The sequence below is a fragment of the Neopsephotus bourkii genome, unplaced genomic scaffold (assembly GCF_033783945.1).
Source record: "Neopsephotus bourkii isolate Nb327-2 ecotype Australia unplaced genomic scaffold, CSIRO-AGI_Nbou_v1 NB_1281, whole genome shotgun sequence".
Classification (NCBI taxonomy): Eukaryota; Metazoa; Chordata; class Aves; order Psittaciformes; family Psittacidae; genus Neopsephotus; species Neopsephotus bourkii.
Genome location: NW_026901766.1, coordinates 507,432 through 526,329, shown reverse-complemented (window position 1 = coordinate 526,329; position 18,898 = coordinate 507,432). Strand labels below are relative to the sequence as shown.

The following is an 18,898-nucleotide window of genomic DNA, read 5'->3' as shown; positions in this document are numbered from 1 at the left end:
CCTGTGAGGTCCAACATATGTAATGTGCAAGGTTGTAATCTGTACATACTGATAAGGTCAGCTGGAGACTCAATCTCTTACTTGATCCAGATATTTAGAAGATAAGGGATTTTCATCCATTGCTACTGCTGTAACGCTTTTCATCCTGAACACATTGCTAAAGGTACTTCGTATTTCTTTCCTGTCACTATGCCTTTCTGTGTTTCTGTCCTGCCCTTTTAATGACTCTATAATCCAAGATGGTTGAAATTAGCTTGATAAGAGGTGCAGAGGAAAGCTGTACTGCTTCTTTTAAATCTTTTTTTCTGATGAGGAAGATGGCTACAATATACCACGAAACACAGAACAAAAAACTGTTTCAACAGGATCCAGCACAGCATAAGGGCTATTTACAAGCTCAGAAGTAAACTAACAACATGGAAATAAGCTTTGACAAAAATTGCAGGTATGGATAACAGCATAAATCCACATGGTATGTAAGAGCCTACAATTATGCTAGCAGAAATACTATCACTCAAGCATCTAAAACCACAGAAAAAGCAAGCCAAACAACTTGCTAATTGTGCTTTGTATGCCAAAACATTATATTTGGTATATACAAACAGGACATACTGTAATGGCAGGGGAAGTAGAAGGCTCTCACTGAAAGCTCATGCAAAGCAGAAATTGTGTCTAGCTATAAAAAGCAATCACAACATTATCTCCAACCTACCGTCTACTGGACTCTTACCTTTTTGACATCCCTGACTAGATGATACAGAGTGTTGGATGGTCCATGTCTCTGCAAAGGACAAATAAAGAAGAATAAAATAGTTCCATACTGTCCAAAGACTGGCAAGATGTAAATGCTAAAAAGGCTTTCTCACCTTAGTTGTTTAGAAATTAAGCTACTGAGATCACTTCAATTATATAGTGTTATCAATCAATCAAAAAAAAAACAAAAAAAAACCAAACCAAAACCACTAAATATCACAAGAGCATTATTTCACCCGATTTCTCTTTTGTACACAGACTTCCAGTGAGGAAACTGAAAGAACTGCCACACTGAAAACTAAGGCCCTATATATCAAATTGATCTCCTAGCTTAGGCAAAGCAGAAGCCCAGCACAACAAGCACAGCCTCTAGGAGATGGCAGAAGGAAAACCAGCTCCTTCAGTGTCAGCCCTCCTGCACTCAGGATCCCCAGTTCCACTGCTGGTGGCTCAGAGAGCCCTGGAGCCTGACATTTCATCTAGGATCTCTTGTCTGAAAGCCACTAACAGCATTGCACAGCCTGTGAATTTGTTGTTTTCTTTTGACTCCACTTGATATGCAAAACTTTCTGCAGCAGACTCCTACAATTTAACTTGCATGTTATATTTCTTTTCTGCTGTGCTTTTGACTTGATGATATTTTTAGACACTTTTATGGGAGGTCTCTTTGGCTGTAACCGGTGATAGATGAGACCACTGCATATGTGCAGAGTCAGTGTTTCCATATATACATTGCTCTGTACTTGCCAAGACTGAGTTTTATGTAATCCGATCATGGACCATGATGAGACTTTTTTGTGATTCTTCATATGCAACTTCAGATTTGCCTACCCTGGATGATGCTAAATCACCTGCAAACACTGACCCTTCAGCAGCTACTATTTTTCAGATCATCTCTAAACAGGCACTGGTCCTGGGACAGGGTCTTGGATGAGCCTGGTCATAATGTCAGTCTGTGGTGAGAACAAACCATGTATTCCTACTGTTTTCTATCCTTCAAGTAGTTTTTAAACCCCAAGTACCCCTTATCTTCTATGTCATGACAGCTATAGTTCTTGAATAACACTTGAGGCTTTCAAATATTGTCAAACCAGTTTTGCAAAAGCAGGCGGGCCAAGTGCAACACACTTATTTTCCTGCATGGTGGCTTCAGAAATGGCAACAGGTTACTAAGGTTTAACATTTTCCCAGAGAAACTCTTCTTTAACATAAAATTGATCCCCTGGTTTAATTAATTCTAATTTTTATTGTATTCTTACAAATTTGCCACGGCAGAAGTCAAATTCACTGGTTTATAGCTTCTAGGTCATTCTCAGAGCTTGTGTTGTAACCTAGTATTTTTTAATTGGCTTTGTAATTCTTTTGGTGCTAAGGCTATTACGGAATCATTAGGTCATATATCAAAATTAGTAGTTTAGGCATTTCACAGCCTCTATCTTTTGAAAATCTTGCATAAATAATTTATGATGCTTTCTTAGGTCACAATAAATTTGTTCAAAAAGCAGTGCAACTGAAAGCTTTCCCCTAACTTATTCCCTGTAAGAACTGGTTTTAGTACAAGCACTACAATGCTTACCTCTGTAGTAAGAAAGCTCATAGGCTTTCTATTCTTAATAGATACATGCTAGTTGATAGGCAAAGTTTAAGCCGATCAAAGATCAGATACAATTCTGTCTCAAGGGTAGAGGGGATACCTATTCCCTTATATTTTGCACAGATTTAATGAGTTCTTTTCATATTTGATATTTTTTGAAAGACTGACTTCTGGTCATCATCATCATCAAAACTGACTTCTGTTATCTCTGGATAACAGTCCAGTGTGACAGCTTATGATGGCAGGGCTTTTGTAAAGCACTGGCAGAAAAAATCTTTCTGACTAGGGCTATGCACTGTATTACAAGCTCTCTCCAACAAACAGAACTAGCAAAACTAAGAACTAGATAATGCTTTCAGAATTTTTCCATACCACTTAGCAATTCCAACTTACTGGTTCCTCTTGGTAGGCAATAATGATGTGGATGCTAGAATGTGTTTTACAGTTGAGAACTCAGAAGCAATTTGAACCTGTGTGGTTTTATGTTCATTTTAAAGGCTAAGATATAAAACTTTCAAACAGGGTTTTAAAAGTCAAAACTATAATTTTTGTAACTTTTGGTAAGGACACAGAGAAGTCCTTCACTGTAACAGACCTCCTGAAATCACTGCATTTCACCTTCAAATTAATAATTTTACCCCAAGAAGTTTGCGCCTATTTGTTTTCCAGTGGCTGAATTTGATTAATAGTTGCAAGATTTTTCTGAAATCATAATAGCTTATACTGTCAGGAGTCATCTATCACCTCCTACAGGTCCTAACTCATCAGTAACTCTTTTCCAGCCAGTGCCACCTGCCTAAATCTCAGGTCTGTCATACTGGAGTTACAATGACCAGAAATCAGCTGGTACTGTGTGGGGCTTCATCCATGTCTTAAAAAATACATATGGCAGATTAGGTAGGCAAGACACAGCATGTTCCATTACACGAGAGACAAAACTAACAGACAATATGGACTTCTAACACTGAATATTCCTGCAACAGATACTGGCTGCTTTGTGCGTCATCTTGTTGTAATATGAGTGGGAGCTACAACAATGAATATAGAGATAGAAAATTTGCCTTAGGTTGGCCCTACCGTATTGTACAATTCCTCTAGCCGGGAGATGGTGAGAAAACGATGCATGCTTACTCCATTTTCTATGAGTAATTTCACAAAATCCACTCTGTCCAACACCAGTGCATCCAGCATTGCTTGCTCAAGGGAGCCCACCTGCAAAGCAAGCGATTAATTCAGGCTGTTCCTGAGCATTGTAGGCTGTATCCAGCTGGTCCTGTCACTCTGGCACAAGAGGAAATCCTGACAAAATTCTGAGGGTTGCTCTTCCTAGCTTAAATTGGGATAATCACAATTTTAGTCTACATTGGTTTCTCTGATTCAGGGCAGCATTTCAAAAATGAGTGTCAGAGTGTAAAGATTTGCATACCCTAGGAAATCCAGAGTAAGACCAAGGACCTAGAACTCGGGAAGTTAGTGACCACACCTTCACACTATTCACCATCTCATTATCATCTTTATTTTTCACTTTCCTTGTCAACATTTTATTTACATGCGGCATATTTGTTATGTGCACACTCACTTTAATTTTAGCTTTTTCCTGTTCATGGTTTGGAAACTCAGGGAAACTGACACCCAGGAAGCAGAAACAACTTCACCATTTCTTTGAAGGGCCAAATGTAAGAGGTCTTTTTATGCAAGTCTCTCATTTTCTATCTCTTGTAGGTTGAGGAAGTCAGAAGGATGAGAAATTATCTCATACTTCCAGCTTTTAGGTTGTGAAATTACTTCAGCTTGCATCATTCATGCAAATTTTTCCTATAATGTGGTGATGGAGCGATAATAAGGACAGTTTAGTAGCATGAAAATCCTTCCTATGTTTTGGTGCATAATTATGCCCAAATATTGAAGATGAGATAAATAGCCCATATATATTTTTTATAAATATTCACTCCATAACTGAAAAGGCAAGATTTTTTTAACTAGCTTCAAGGGGCAGTGAGCTCCAAACGCTACATTTAAAGCAAGGATATTTAAACAGAAGCTTTTCCTTTTGTTATGTTTTCCATGGGGAGTTGTAAATGCTCGTCTAATGATAGCCTATGAAATTTTCATGATGGTGGCAAAATAAATGTTACACTAATGAATACTATGATCCAATTACACCTTCTGAATGAAGCATGGTAGGCTTTAAGGAGCTACAGGTAGAGTCCGGCTTGGATTTTCTTTTGTTTCTGGTTGACAACCACCACTGTAGAAATTGCAGCACAAGTTGGGAGTCGACCTCCTCCTCTGCCCCACACAGCACTCAATACACCTTCTATTTACAGCCCTCCCACTGCTGCAGAGAAGCTCTGCCCATGTGGCCCCCAGGGAACACTGCTGGCCAGGCAGCCTGTTCCCACAGCTGGCAGCTGGAATACAGGATAGGGCAGCCGTGAAACAGGCAGATCAATGCACAGCAGCACTGGGCATGAAATTAACACCAGCTCAGGTTTGGAGCCACAGCACTTCTGCAGTAACATTGCTGATCAGCTCTTGTGGTCCATCTGATGACCTCCAGCATCTGTGCAGCATATTTGGACACCCGATCATCATCAAATTCAGTATTTCTATACAAAAAGCATTGCTTGAAGAGCAAAAAGAAATTTTGGCTTGCCATTAGTTTATAGCCTAACACTGTAACATGGCTGTAAACAGACACTCACTTTTTTCAGTTTCAGAATCATTACTTGATAGCGTAAAAGTGTTGCTTCCTATTTCTTTAAAGGTGTGGTCTCTCAGTGTTAAGGCATCGCTAGATGTCACCATTTCCTTGAACAAGCAAACACATTAATGTCTTTGGAACCGCCTTCCTTCAGGAGCTGTGAATGGGGACTCTGTGTTTGGCTGGGAGCATGACTCAGTATATTCTATACTGTGTTAAACCACCGCTGCCAACAGAATGGATTTAACGCTGAGTAGCGTTTAAAGTGTTTCAGTAGAAGATGCTGTATATATACTGTACCGGCCACTGTTGCCCGTAAATAAAGATCTGACTGCGGGCGATGTCTACTCTGTTCCACGCTAATGCTAGGCTCAGCTGGTCGGGAGCAGACGCGTTAGCTCCTGTGTATACATACAGGGGTGAAGGGAGGAGAGGAGGAGAAAAAAGAAACAAGAAATACTTTAGACTCAGCCAACAGACCACCATGGTAATTCCTCTCACAGATGTCCATGTCATTTCTGCAACTGATAAATATTAAAACAAAGCCTTACATTGTCCCTGAAATAAAATACTGTTTATCAAATCTGAATCCATGCTTCTCAGATGGTCTCATGAATGTGTTTTCCTCACCGCCCTTGTAGGTAGACATGACATCAGCAGATGCAACTTGCAGTGGAGTGAACTGGTTTCTCTCCTCTTTGATGGGAAGCAAGAGCAGAAGCCAGGTGGGATACTGATCCAGCTGCAGAATATGCACAGGCACACGTGCATATGAGCACCCACATACTTCTGCATTTAGCAATTTTGAAGAGGTTCAATTCACACAGACCTACTGATTTCAAGAGCTGTGCATTTTATATGCATTTTATGCATTGCCACCTGGTAAGGTGGGGATCCTGTACAAGCATGGGAATTTCTCCTCTATGACGGGTCTTGATGGGACAGATTTCCCTCCACGCATGCAATAGTCACATAAGAAAGCATGTTATAAAGCTGTTGTCAATGTATAATGTTTTCAAATTAAATAAGAAACTATGCAGATGATAAGGTGCATTTGGAGCTGTTTGTTTTTTGGAAGGCAGGTTATGTTTTTCCCTGAAGTTTTAATGTATGCTGTGAGACATTCCTGCCCTGCTGTGCTTTTGTAATATTTCACTAAGGATTTCATTGTTATTAGCTGATTTGTAATAATAAAACAGTATTTGTGCTTCAGTGTCTTAGGGAGAACTGGCCCAAATGAACTGATCAACCAAATAAATAAACGGCTCTTCGACTTTTGACTACACAGCTGCTTGTGGAGATCAGGCAATTGTACAAAGCCTCATTTTTTAAAGGCCTTATATCTCTACTGTTTTCTTGTCTTCATTAATTTTTGTACTGGTATAATGGAGTGAGGACAAACAAGAGCTTTTCATTGCTTCTGTTCCCATTTCTGTACTATTCAAAACCACACACTGCTCCAGTTGAAAGTGGACTCTGAAATTGGAGGCACAGAAAATGTAAAATGGAACATGCTGGCCACTGAAATGTTCTATGAAGTGTTCTGTGGTCAGCAGACCTTTGGGAAACTTACCCTACAATTTAATTTTGATCTCAAATTTTAATTTTAATCTCAACTTTTCAGCCAGTTCACTGCCATGAAACTTTGCTGAATACTTGGCAGTATCTGCAGCAATTATCTGGGAGATGCTGGATTGCAGATCATCCACTTTCATTTTATGACAGAAATGAGCTCTGATAAAAAGGTAGGTGATGCAGGAGCAGAACGATAGAAATGAAGAAGAGAAAACCAGAGAAAAACAGTAAAAGACTTTTCTATGACTAAGAAGTACGTAGGACTCAGCTTCTCATTACTATATAACAAGACACAGACAAAAGCTCTCACAAGAGACTTCATGGGGGATGGCGACAACATCTGAACTTCTCTGAGTTTCTTACACAAGCAACATGCAACATTCAAGAACAGAAAATATTTACCTTTTAGAAGGGCAAAGATGTCTCTGCAGTTATATTTATAAAACCAGAAGAATACTACCCACAGTGGGTATGATAGTGTAAGTTAAATAGAGAGATCAAATAGTTTTCCCCCTTTCTGAAGCAAACAACAGATCCTCTCAAAATGTCACTGGATCTTCTTTCTACCCATGTGCCTGCAGGAGTGAGACCTTCGGCAGGTGCCCAAGCAAGCTCTCTGGTGAGCAGTGGAGGAAGCACATGCATGAACTCCGAAACCCAGGGACAGTCATGGCGATCCTCCAGCCTGGTACCCTTCTGCAAATGTGATGGGGAAGCTCCATCCCCCACTTTTCCTAAACTGACCACAGCATGCTGTCTGGGTAGCCAAGGGCGCAGCCTGCTTAGAAAGCATTTTGGCTCAAGAGTAGATCAGATGGACCTGGGGAAGCAACTGGGCTACTTACACTGCCCCCACTTCAACCAAAACTCAAGCCAAATAACAGAGAAGGCAGGTGAACACCTTCTTTCCCCAGTCTGTGACAAGAAGCCTGGCCTTCCTGTGCCTTTTCATGCTTAGGAAGGATCTGGCTGCTGGATGACCACAGGATCTTCTGGTGGATCTGATCATGTGAAACAGCAACTGACATGGGGTATGCAGGGGTGCCTGCATCTCCAGAAAAGCCCCCAAGCCCCACAGTTCATCAGAATTGTTTTCTTTGAGCGTGCTTATTGCTCCAAACGCCAAGCAGAGGAAAGAAAGCCATAGGGGGAAGGTTGCTCCCAGACTGAGGCTTGCTGCTGCAAAGGCCTTGCACCTTTCTCCTCTTTCCTGCCTTCCCTCTGTGATTTTCAGGTGAACATGGATTACACTGGCATTACACAAGAGGAAAAGAAAAATAACAAAAGCTACAGAAGTTTGTGCAGAGCAGCATATGGGCAGCGGATGCCATTTAATCAATTTTATTCCAGAATAAACTGATGACTTTTGACTCAAATGAAAAAAAAAAAAGTATTCAGGATACTTCAGATGGAATTCTATCAAGTATTAAGAAGTAAAAATAATTGCATTTATACAAGAAAATCTCCCTAGAACAAATGTGAGGTGGGTGTTCTTAAGATACTGTCTCCTTTCAATCATTTCTTTGATTGCATTTCATGCCAAAGAACATGGATTTGAATCATTAAGAAGAATCCAAATAGTGACCTCTTAGAGGAATCATATCACACAGGAGTGTCTCTGTAATGTATTCAAATCAAAGCCAATGAATATTTGGGAAATAAAAAAATAAGGTAGACTTAATAACCTATAGCAATACTGGGATCACACGGGACCCACATCTTAAACCCTTAACACTGTCAGTAGTGAGGAATTAGCACTTCTGTATATTTCTGTTTCATTTTGTCTCTTGGAAAGATTCTCTGCTTACTTTTGTTATGTATTTTTTTTTCATTACTGTAATATACTTGCTGCTTTAAACAGTGTTTTAGGTGCTCTGACTACCGTCTCTGTAATATTTACTCAGTGTTCGGATGTCTGACTGGGCCTGAGACACGTTCCTCAAAAGAATGTTTTTTGACAATAAGACTAATGTCTGCAGTGGGACTCTTCCTTGCCTTTCTCTGCTTGTAGAATAGTTGAACCTGGAACGCAATGCACTGACTGGCAGTATTTTATTTCAGTGTAGATATTTCTGGATATAGATAGACAATGCAAGGATGGTGCAAAGTTAAATGAACAAGGTGATTTGAATCAGCTGTTAGTTCCTGCAGATGCTAACTTTATGCTCTTAGGCATAAGGAGTGCTTGGATATCTTACATGGTTTCTTTTGGTGAAAAGTCATACAGTCTATCAAAAAATACAACAATCCTTGATGATAAAACCTGGGATCATAAACTTGACCCTGTACCCTAGGTGAGCCAAGGTACATGTCAGACTATTAGTGTTGTGCCCTTGCAGGATCCCAAATTACTGAAGAGATAAGACTACAGGCTTTTGTATACTGGCTAAAGTTTACTGTGATCGAGCTAAACCTCTGAAGGATTCTCTTGGGATAGTCTGTGACAACTAGTGCTCAGAATCTTCAAAGCTGAAATGACACAAAACTGATCTATCTAGACACAGAAAGGTTGTTGGAGATTAATTTCCACAGTGCTTCTATGCATGTTAGTGTCCATTTTGAATAATCAGTTAAATAAAATATTTAATTATAGAAAGTAGCAACCCAAATTAGCTTTCTGTTCTACATCTCAGCAGATCTTGTGTTTCAGCAGCTCTTTGGTGAAAAGGCTGTGTTTCCACTGCATTTGCTACAGGCATTTTCTTGGCATTTAGCAAATCAATTGACAATAACAAAGCAGATATCACCAACAGTTACAAGGGCAGTAACCAGAAATCTGGCCCAACTCTGAAATCCTTCTGTGTCAGCGATTTCATGGCTGGCAGACCATCACAGTGTCTTCTAAGACCATCTGATACTGCATGATAACTGTTCAACGGGCATGAATCATGACTTATTCACAGGCTGGAAAGTATGCAGAGACATCAGATCTGCATTAGCTTGACACAGCTCATCTCAGAGGGTTGCATGTTGTTAATACTACCATATACCACACAGCACCTCTTTCCAGGTGCTGACAATTGCACTGGGAAAGCTTTTAGAGCACCAGCTGAAACATGTCTGGCGCTCCAAACATTGTAAGAGCTTCGTGAACTAGGGGTTTTGATGCCACTCCAAAATAATTATATTTTAGAACATCTCCATATGCTGTCTTTAACTTCCCTGTCATATGCCTTCTGCTCAGCAGCTGCAAAAGGACAAAATCAATTAATTTTTGAGTTACAACTGTTCAAGTTAAGAGAGCACAAACAGTTAAACTGTATCAATAAATTTACTTGCTATAAATTCATGCAATTGGAAACTTCCCACATTTACATGTCTCTTGAACTGTTGTGTTTGTTTTTTGTTTTTTTTAAGGAATTCACAAGCCATATGCTGTTGTGACATCCATTCAATATAAATTGATAACCAGTTTGGATGCCAGTCCCTAGTTTATTGGAAATCACTTCTAAGAAAGATAGATCTGCTGACAAGATTAAACAAATGACTCATGAAAACAAACAGGGAAATAATGTCTCATATTCAGTGCAGGGTTTGGGGTCTGTGAAAGTTCCTGCATTGGCAGTGTGCCTGATGGCTGGTTTAAAGAGAGACTAGCTCATCACAAATTTTACACAGCAAACAGGAAATGATACTTCCTGTTTCCCAGTACTTCTCCTCCTCCTACTTGCTGAGCAAATCACTCACACCAGGGTGGGATTGGTAATTAGCTGGTATATGCCTTGAATACCAGCTAGCAAGAACTGCAAAATCCTCATCAATAAGACTGAGAAAAAATGACCAATAATCACTCACACAGTTCCATACTTTTCTCTGCCTTCTTTTCACACAATACTGAAAAGGTGAAAGAGATTAATTTCTGAATCTAAATTTATGAATCTCAAGGTTATTCAGACCCAGTCTTCAGATCTGGTTACTAGTAAATCAATAGAGAAGTGGCTCAGCATTGCCACCTTAGATTTCTTGATTTGATGAAAACCCAACTATTCATCATCCTCGTGAGGTATACTTATGAAAAGTCAGCATTTCTTTCAGAGTGGGGTAGAAACTCTCTGCAAAGACATGGTATGAATGAGAACAAACGACTTGCCTGACTTTGCACACATTGATTAAAAAATTATATAGACTTTCATTCCCTCTGATCACAAAGCTCAGATTAACAAGAGGCACCAGATAAATTTAATCTTCACTGAGTACCTTTATAATCAGAAAGTGCTGAAGAGCAGTGAAGATAAGGTGTAAGTTGTAGTTCCTCTGGCTCTTGAGCAAGACACAAGCACTGCTGCTCATCAGCAGACTACCAAGATTGACTGGCAATCATGAAAGGACATGTGAAAATTACTTACACAGATCAAGGCACTTTCTGAGCTAACAGAACTTTGCCACTATGTCTTCCACTACTATTATGAGAGGGAAGGTAATTTTATTTTACCAAGATGAGAGGACGAGTTAGGCACTTGCAAAATGTGTATTTCAGATCAGAGGGGATTACTCATATACACAGACTGCACCCATGCTACAGTTCCTCAAGTAAATACTGCAAAAGAACTTATCAAATAGAAAGCAATCCTTCCTAGGCCTATGGTCTAATTTTTTCACCTTCTAAGAGGCAGCTTTCAAGGTGGTAAAAGTCTTCAGGGATCCATACTGGGATTCAAACTTTGGAAATATACCTAGACAAAGTAGAATCACAACCTTAAGACAATCTGTATCTCACTAATATAAATCAATAGCAATAGTTTCAGTGATTGTCTTAAGAACAAATATGAAGGAAACAGACTTTACAGTGAGAATAATAAAGGATCTAGTTATACTTAAGATAAATTAAATTAAAGTTTCACTTAAAATGTTTCCTAAGGATAGAAAAGAGGAATTTGGTGATGGATGCAATTCTCATTCCTTGTTTTAAATAAATTTCTTGTTCCTTACTTCATGTTGATTTATATTGTTTCTGTGTGAGGATGTCTAAAATGTCTTGTGATTTCATTATGCAGATGGCCAAAACTTGTTACCTCAGGATAGTAGCAAAATAGACATGTTACCTGCAGCTCAAACAACTCTTATCTTAATGGAAATGAGCAGAAGTAGTGGAGAAACCAAAACTACAGAAGACTAAGAAGACAAAACCTACTAGAGCAGAATAATTCCAGTTCATTTCCTTAGCTGGTAGCTAGCAGCTTGCAATCATACTTTTGAGGTGGCCAGTGCTTGTTTACTCCTCCTGTTCAGGTTATTGTCTTAAATGTTTGAAGTAACATTTGAAATGGGATTTGTAATTGTGTAAAATGTAAAACACTATTTTGCTTGGTTAGCTGAAGTTATTGATGCCTTCTGTCTTTTCTCTTCATACAGGTTTTGTATGCCTGCACAGGAAGAAACTGAGAATAAAACTGAGCCCTGGAACAAGCAAGAATAATTCTCATTACCTTTTGAATACCTAGTAAATCTATTAATTTTTTTGTTATGATTCAAATTCAGGTCTGCCATATGGCATCACGGATTCTCTTATTCAGGGCAGTATAGCCTGTACTACATAGCACAAACCAGTCCAGACAGCAACAAGATGAACATGGTTGTTACATGCAATTTGTGAAAACCCATTTTGGGAAGCATATTAAAGGAGGCACAGAACCTCCTAGCCACTGCCTAGGTAAGTAATCATCCATCAGGTAAGTACATATGCTTCAGAGCCTTTCAAATCACACCTGTTTCTGTATTCAGAAGCAGATATTAAATTATCCAACAGTATCTTATTTTGAAGAAAGCCAAGATAAATGGTGTGTCTGCAAGACGGGGGTTTATACTGACCTGTAGCAATAGCAGATTCAGTGCCAGACAATCTTTTAAATTGTAATGTAGTGGCTTAGAAAGATTTAGAGACCTTAAGATTAAAAGCACTACTACCCCAGCAGCTAAATTCTTAGCTTTACCAGCTAAGCAGAGGGTGGAAGAAATCCCATGAAGTTCCTAGATTTCCCTAGGATGACTACAGGAATCATTTCACTTTGAAAATAGTGCCAGTTTTATCTAGAGGGAGATAACCTCCTTCTGGATGTTCTACAAGCCACCAAGGTAGTCAAAGTGTGAGAAGTTCTTTGGCTGTCTTCTTGTGAGTATCTTTTCAGGTAATCAGTGGGGTTCAACATTGATGTTTCTTGTGATGCATTAGTGGTTGTGGGTGGAGAATAAAAATTCAGGAAGGAAAAATGATAGCTATTTAAACATTAAAAAAACACTGGATTTGTATAAAGCAGTTAGAGCAAAAAGCATGCTTGAATTTCACACTATAAATTCATACGTATTGTCAAAAAAACACAGTTTTCAGCACAGCACAGATAATAGAGTTAGTCCATTTGGGTTCATACAGACTCACTGTGGAATGAAACTCCATTACCTTTCAGTAATGCTGTCAGGATAGCTAAATCAATATCCTGGTGTCCTTCTGATCCCATGCGAAATACTGTGATCTGAAATGTTAAAAGACAATACCATCATTTAAACCAGGGTACTTTTTAAAAAAAGAAATTAAGTTAGGGCAGCAGCATTTGGATCTCAAAATGTCCTGATGGCTACAAGATGATCTTACTTTATACATTTTATGAGAATTTTATTAAATAGGATTAATACACCGTATTTTTTATGAGAGAAAATTTGTAGAAATTTTATTACTGAACATATGGAAGAAAAGTGTTCAGTGATACAGGGTGAAATTAGAGATGAAGGAATGTTCCTGTGTTAGATTAACATTAGATCTAGTATTCACAATGCATTACTAGAAGGAATTAGGTATATAATTGGTGCTGGACCTAATTTATGGCATGTGGCATTGAATAAATATTTTTGACTGAAATTAGCAACCTATTCCAACTCATGATTTTATATAGCAGAAAGTCAGATTAAATAACCTAATAATTAAGCTTCTAACACATGCAGAAACGTGTAGTGAGTGACCCATCACTCTAAGATATACACATTGAAGAAGTGAGATGAGATACACAATTCATAAAGAATAAGAATTAACACAGGGAGGCTGTTATTTCAAGCCAGTTTCACTCTTGGCTAAGACTGCACTAAGACATACAGAAGTGTAAATCCCCATGCTCCTTTGGTTGCCATGGCAGTAGCTGCTCCTGGGCCTCTGCTTCCTGTGAAGCTTTTAATCAGTGCCTTTCCTTTACTCATGAAACATTTTGATCTGAGTACCTATTATATTTTTTTCTTTTTCCTTTTACCAGTATGGACTGCTTCAATACTTTTTTTTTTTTTTTGTGTGTGTGTGTGGTTTGTTTTGTTTTTTTTCATTATCTTTGATTGGAAACTCTGCAGACATATTTTGAACTCATATTCAGCAGCATTTGTTGCCCCCACACTCCTAGATTCCTGTGCATACAGAATCACTGGATTGTAGCAGCATCTGATGTCTGGAAACATCAGAACACAAAGAACTGTGTACTGTAATAGGGAAAGGAAGTACATAAAGTGGTCAAGGCTAAGACGATACTTTGGTGACAAGCTTAAGTTTGCTTGCTGAAATAGCTCTGCAGACTGTATTCCAAGAAATTCATTGTAGCCCTCCTGTAGCACCTATTCTACCTTTGCTTGACTCTAGAGCTCTAGGAGATTCAGAGGTTGGTTAAGAGGTTTTGGCATCAGTGACAGTAGTACAGGATGTTAGACAGTGAAAAGGCAAACTGGATGAAGTAATAAGAAACTGGCTTAGCTCAGTTTGTAAGTTGATTTGGATGATGACTAAATTAATGTGAGAAAACGTTCATGTTAGATGTCCTCCCCAGCTGACGTAGACTGTTTTCCAATTTCGCCCTTCAAAGTGTTCCCGAGCATAAATACTGAAAATTATACTTTAACGCTGTATTTTCTCTCTCCCCCTTGACTCTACAGATCTTTTTGGCAAATCACTTGATGTCTATCCCCATACCACAACTTGAATAGAATATAATAGTTTCAGGTGGAAGAGACCTACAACAATCATCTAGTCCAACTGTCTGACCACTTCAGGGCTGACCAAAAGCTAAAGCATGTTAAGGGTGTTGTCCAAATGCCTCTTAATATGCCAAATGCCACTGACAGGGTTGGGGCATCAACTGCCTCTCCAGGAAGCTTGTTCCAGTGTTTGACCACCTTTTCCTCAGGATGAGAAGTGATTCCTGATGTTTTTTTATCTCCTCAACAACTGGCAAGGAAGCTTTCCCTGCAGTACAGGCTGTCTGCTTGTCTGACCTGTAGAGCACAGGTCATGTGGGTAGAAATACACATTTCTATATACATCTCAACCCAAAACACAATAAAATGTGAGCTGATGAGGTCAGCCTCTCCACTGTACGTGTTCATGATGTGCTTCCCATGCCACACATGACAAACTGTTCCACAGAGTTTAGCAGCCAGCCAGGCAGGTTAAAAGACCGAAGGAAGAGAAAAACCTACCCAACCCAGTAGGAAAAACGAACATCTCCCTTCTCATGGGCAGCTCCGGGAGGTGCTGGCAAGAAGTGGGTGAATACATCATTGTCACAAAAGAGTCTGTTTGTAACATCCTTACAATGGTTTGCAATTTCCTACATGATTTTTGCAGCAACAGGCATCTCTGTAGCACTGAAGAGAAGTGTGACAGCCTGGCAACTGGATCAGCTGATGCTGGGAATGTCTAGTTTGCGTCACTGCACTTGGTGGCTCCACCACACAGCAAAACACCCTTCTCCTGTGAAGAAGGTGAAGCCAAAGGTGAAGCAGTCCGCACATCAGGGACTAAAAATACTGAACAACAGGAGTTCAGTGGAAGAACAAAGTACCTCTCAAAATAAACACATGCTCAGTGAACCCCAGCTTAATTAAAGGGCCTCTTATAAATTGCAAGCACGGAACAGCTTATCACCACAGGAAAACTAAGTGAAGCACTTTGCATGTATCAGACCACATATAATCCTAAATTCCCAACTTCTCTTTCATCCCTCCTCCCTGCATGCCTCAGAAAACCCCACTTCAGCAGAACAAATTGCTGCTCTATTAAAAATAAAACAGAACTATGTAACCTAGTTACATTAGAATAAAAAGGATGCCTTTCCACAGTAACTGTTACTTTATTATTAAGAGGCCTAGTGAATTCAATTAATAAAATAAAGAAGATGAGTAACTTGGAAAAAAAGATGGAAGTAGAAGAATGCTCAGACTCATACCAGAACTACTACCATTTGCGGCATCATGCTCAAGACTGAAGTAGAATTTTGGACAGAGACAATGAAAAATATCACTTCATTCCAAAGTGCTGAGAGTTCAGTAGCTCAAAGACTCAGCTGATACTGTGGACTTTTGCCTGTTTTGAGCACACAAAATCTTCTAAGGTGTTAAACAGGTATGTTCAACCTCTCCTTATGGTTTAGGTTAACTGTAACTATCCATAGCTACTTTCTCTCTGTGACGGGTGCACTCCTGTTTGAATTAACGGACCTTTGATCCAGGCAGATGCTCAGCAAGTAGGCTTAATCAAAGTTAATGTTATTGTGTGAGGCTATCAGCTAGAATTCAGCACAAGCCCCCCCCCAAAAACGTTTGGCTGGAGACTGGGCTTATAAGCAGCCAAAACTGCATGAACACAGCAGAAAATATGACTACAAATGAGCACTTCTCACAGCTAGTTATCCTTTGAACATCCTTTGCCTCCCAACCTGATGAAACAGCTTTTTATCAATCTGGATCTCACAGGCAGGTCTTTGCCCTGCCATGGTTTACCATGGTGTTGGGATGATGAATTGTTTCTTCTTTCCATTACTGCCCTAAAGCTTGACCCATGTTTTTGTTCATTCACAAAGTGGAAGACTTGAAATAGGACTCCACTGTAATTAGGCAAAGAGCCAACATTGTCACATTGCCAATATAATCTTGTCGTGGTTTAACCCACAGCCAGACAGCTTGTTACCCACTCCCCCCCTTCTTGCCCTCCCCCTACTCCTGGGGGAACGGAGAGGAGAATCAAAAAGAAATGCAACTCCCACGGGTTGAGATAAGAACAGTTTAGTAACTAAGGTACAATACGAATCACCACTGCTACCACCAACGACAACAATGATAAGAGAAAACAGCAAAGGAAAGGAGTACAATACCACGCGCCGAACCACCAGTCCGACCCCGGCCGCCCCCTCCCCTTCCGGGTCCCTCCCAGTTCCCCCCTCGGCATGACGTGCTGTGGTATGGAATACCTCTTTGGTCAGTTTGGGTCAGGTGTCCTGTCTCTGCTTCCTCCCGGCCTCCCCTCCTCCCTGGCAGAGCATGAGACTCACAAAGTCCTTGGCCAAACCAAAACATCACCTCTATCAGCTTTGTTCCCAGCCCGAAAGTCAAAACACAGCACTGCACCAGCTACCAAGAAGGAGAAAGAATGACTGCTGCTGCTAAACCCAGGACAAATCTTTATCTCGATAAAATCTTAATCCTGATCTACAGCATTCTTCACATATATCTTGTTCACCTTGTACCTCTGCAAGATGTGTTGGTTGCTTTAACTACTAGATGTCAGAGATATTTTAGTATAGGGACATTTGCTTTTAAACAGCTAAATGAAGATACCTCAGCATGCATGGCTCTGCAGAATGAATTTTGGGAGATGAGGCTTAAAGCTGCAGCATGCCAGCTACTGAGGCATTTGCCTCATCATCACTTGTACTTTACCTGGCGAAGCCAGATCATTACCAAACCATGTAGTTGCAGCTTATAGTTCTTTTTCACTAACTATTCATGACCCAGGAACAAGGCAGCAGGAATTAAGGAATATCACTGCTGTGTTTTGAGTTCCAGACCAACAGCCTGTGAGGAGCCCCATGTAAGTCCAGCAGACCTGTATTTCTTATCCAATGAAGCTTTACGTTAGGCTGCTTTCATGTCTGAATGATTCATTAATGATTCAAGGCTGTATGTGCCCCTTGCCTTTTTTCACAACTTCTACTGGAAATGCATCCCCAAATGCTGCCCCTTTGTTTTTTTTTTTTTTTTTCTGACAGATTCAAACATGGATAAAAGGAGAAAATAACCAAGCTTTGTACAACACCAACAGAAAACCATCCAATTTGCACCTGGATGAGATCCTAGTGCCCTGTGTGAAAGGCTCTCTTGACCTGTCCAGAATGAAAGCATGGATTTTGTTTCTGCATTTTATGAGTACAGTTATGATGAGACAGCAACTGTTCCTAAAACATGAATTTACTTTTCTGCTTACACAGCCCCTGTAGTTTTTCTAACATCCTTTACGTTTGTAGTCAGAGGCATGAGGAAATAGGGACACATCCTGAAGTATTTATGCAGACTCTACACTTAGAAATGTTCAATACTGTTCGGTCCCAAAAATGTGTCTGTCTATCTTGCTGGAGACCTGTTCTTCTGGTGATTTCTCCCAATTAACAGGTAAGAATTTTATGTTTGCAATAGTTTCAAGAGTCTTAAATATATTTGATATCTTGCTAGTTGCCATTTACAAGTATGGTGGTGAGTAAATCACTGCAGAGAATGAGAAACACCACATTGATGCTGTTGATCTAGGACTGACTAGAGTGTCCTGACAGATAGAGCCCTGTCCAACAGAGCCCTTGGAACAGGCTACAGATTCTACTGCACTAATACGTATAAAACTGCTGTGCTAAAGGAAAATATCTGGGTCAGTAAACTATATTGCCAGATACCTCTTGCTGGATGAATGTCTGCCACTGAGATGCAAAAATAACAGTAAATTAAAGACTCAGAAACTGAATTAATAACTAAATAAAAAGGAAGGTCGTCTTTAAATGAAGGGAAGGCAGAGTGCCTAAGAGCCCATTCACCTTTCAAAAAACCTACTGTAGTGCTGCTTAAGCCTGTTGTTGAGTCCTAGCCTCTCTACAATTCCAGGGAAAAATAAAAGGAAAACCAATCTAGTAAGATCTGTATATGAAATCCAGAACATTTAATTATATAAAAAAACCCCACTCAAAACCAAAACAAACAAGAAGTTGGGTTTAAAAAGTAATGCATACTTAAGACTTGATTACCCTGCCAAAAGAAAATAAGGTAAGCATTTCAGTATTAGTCAGACTAACACTAGCCATTCTTTTGCATTGCTGGGAAAAAAATAATATTAGTTTAAACTGAAAAAAATTCTTTATGCTGATCTGATTCAAACTGCATCTTAACATTTTTTTATTTTATTTTATTTTTCCAAGCATAATGGAACTGTATTAGAGAAAAAACCTGCCATTTACTCTATTCAGCTATCTCTTTTGTGTAAAAGACGA

The 18,898-nt window shown here is 39.6% G+C and overlaps 1 protein-coding gene across 2 annotated transcripts in view; it reads right to left on the bottom strand.

Annotated features, from left to right (window-relative positions):
- The window catches only part of LOC133218669 (transient receptor potential cation channel subfamily M member 3), a 337,140-nt gene that overhangs the window by 14,142 nt on the left and 304,100 nt on the right, over window positions 1-18,898 (bottom strand). For both annotated transcript variants that reach the window (XM_061365328.1, XM_061365329.1), the window contains exons 9-12: window positions 13,021-13,093; window positions 5,352-5,452; window positions 3,425-3,559; window positions 731-781 (exon numbers count right to left, since the gene is read on the bottom strand). In XM_061365328.1, coding sequence (XP_061221312.1) covers window positions 731-781; window positions 3,425-3,559; window positions 5,352-5,452; window positions 13,021-13,093 — 360 coding nt within the window. The remainder of the gene's footprint in view (window positions 1-730; window positions 782-3,424; window positions 3,560-5,351; window positions 5,453-13,020; window positions 13,094-18,898) is intronic.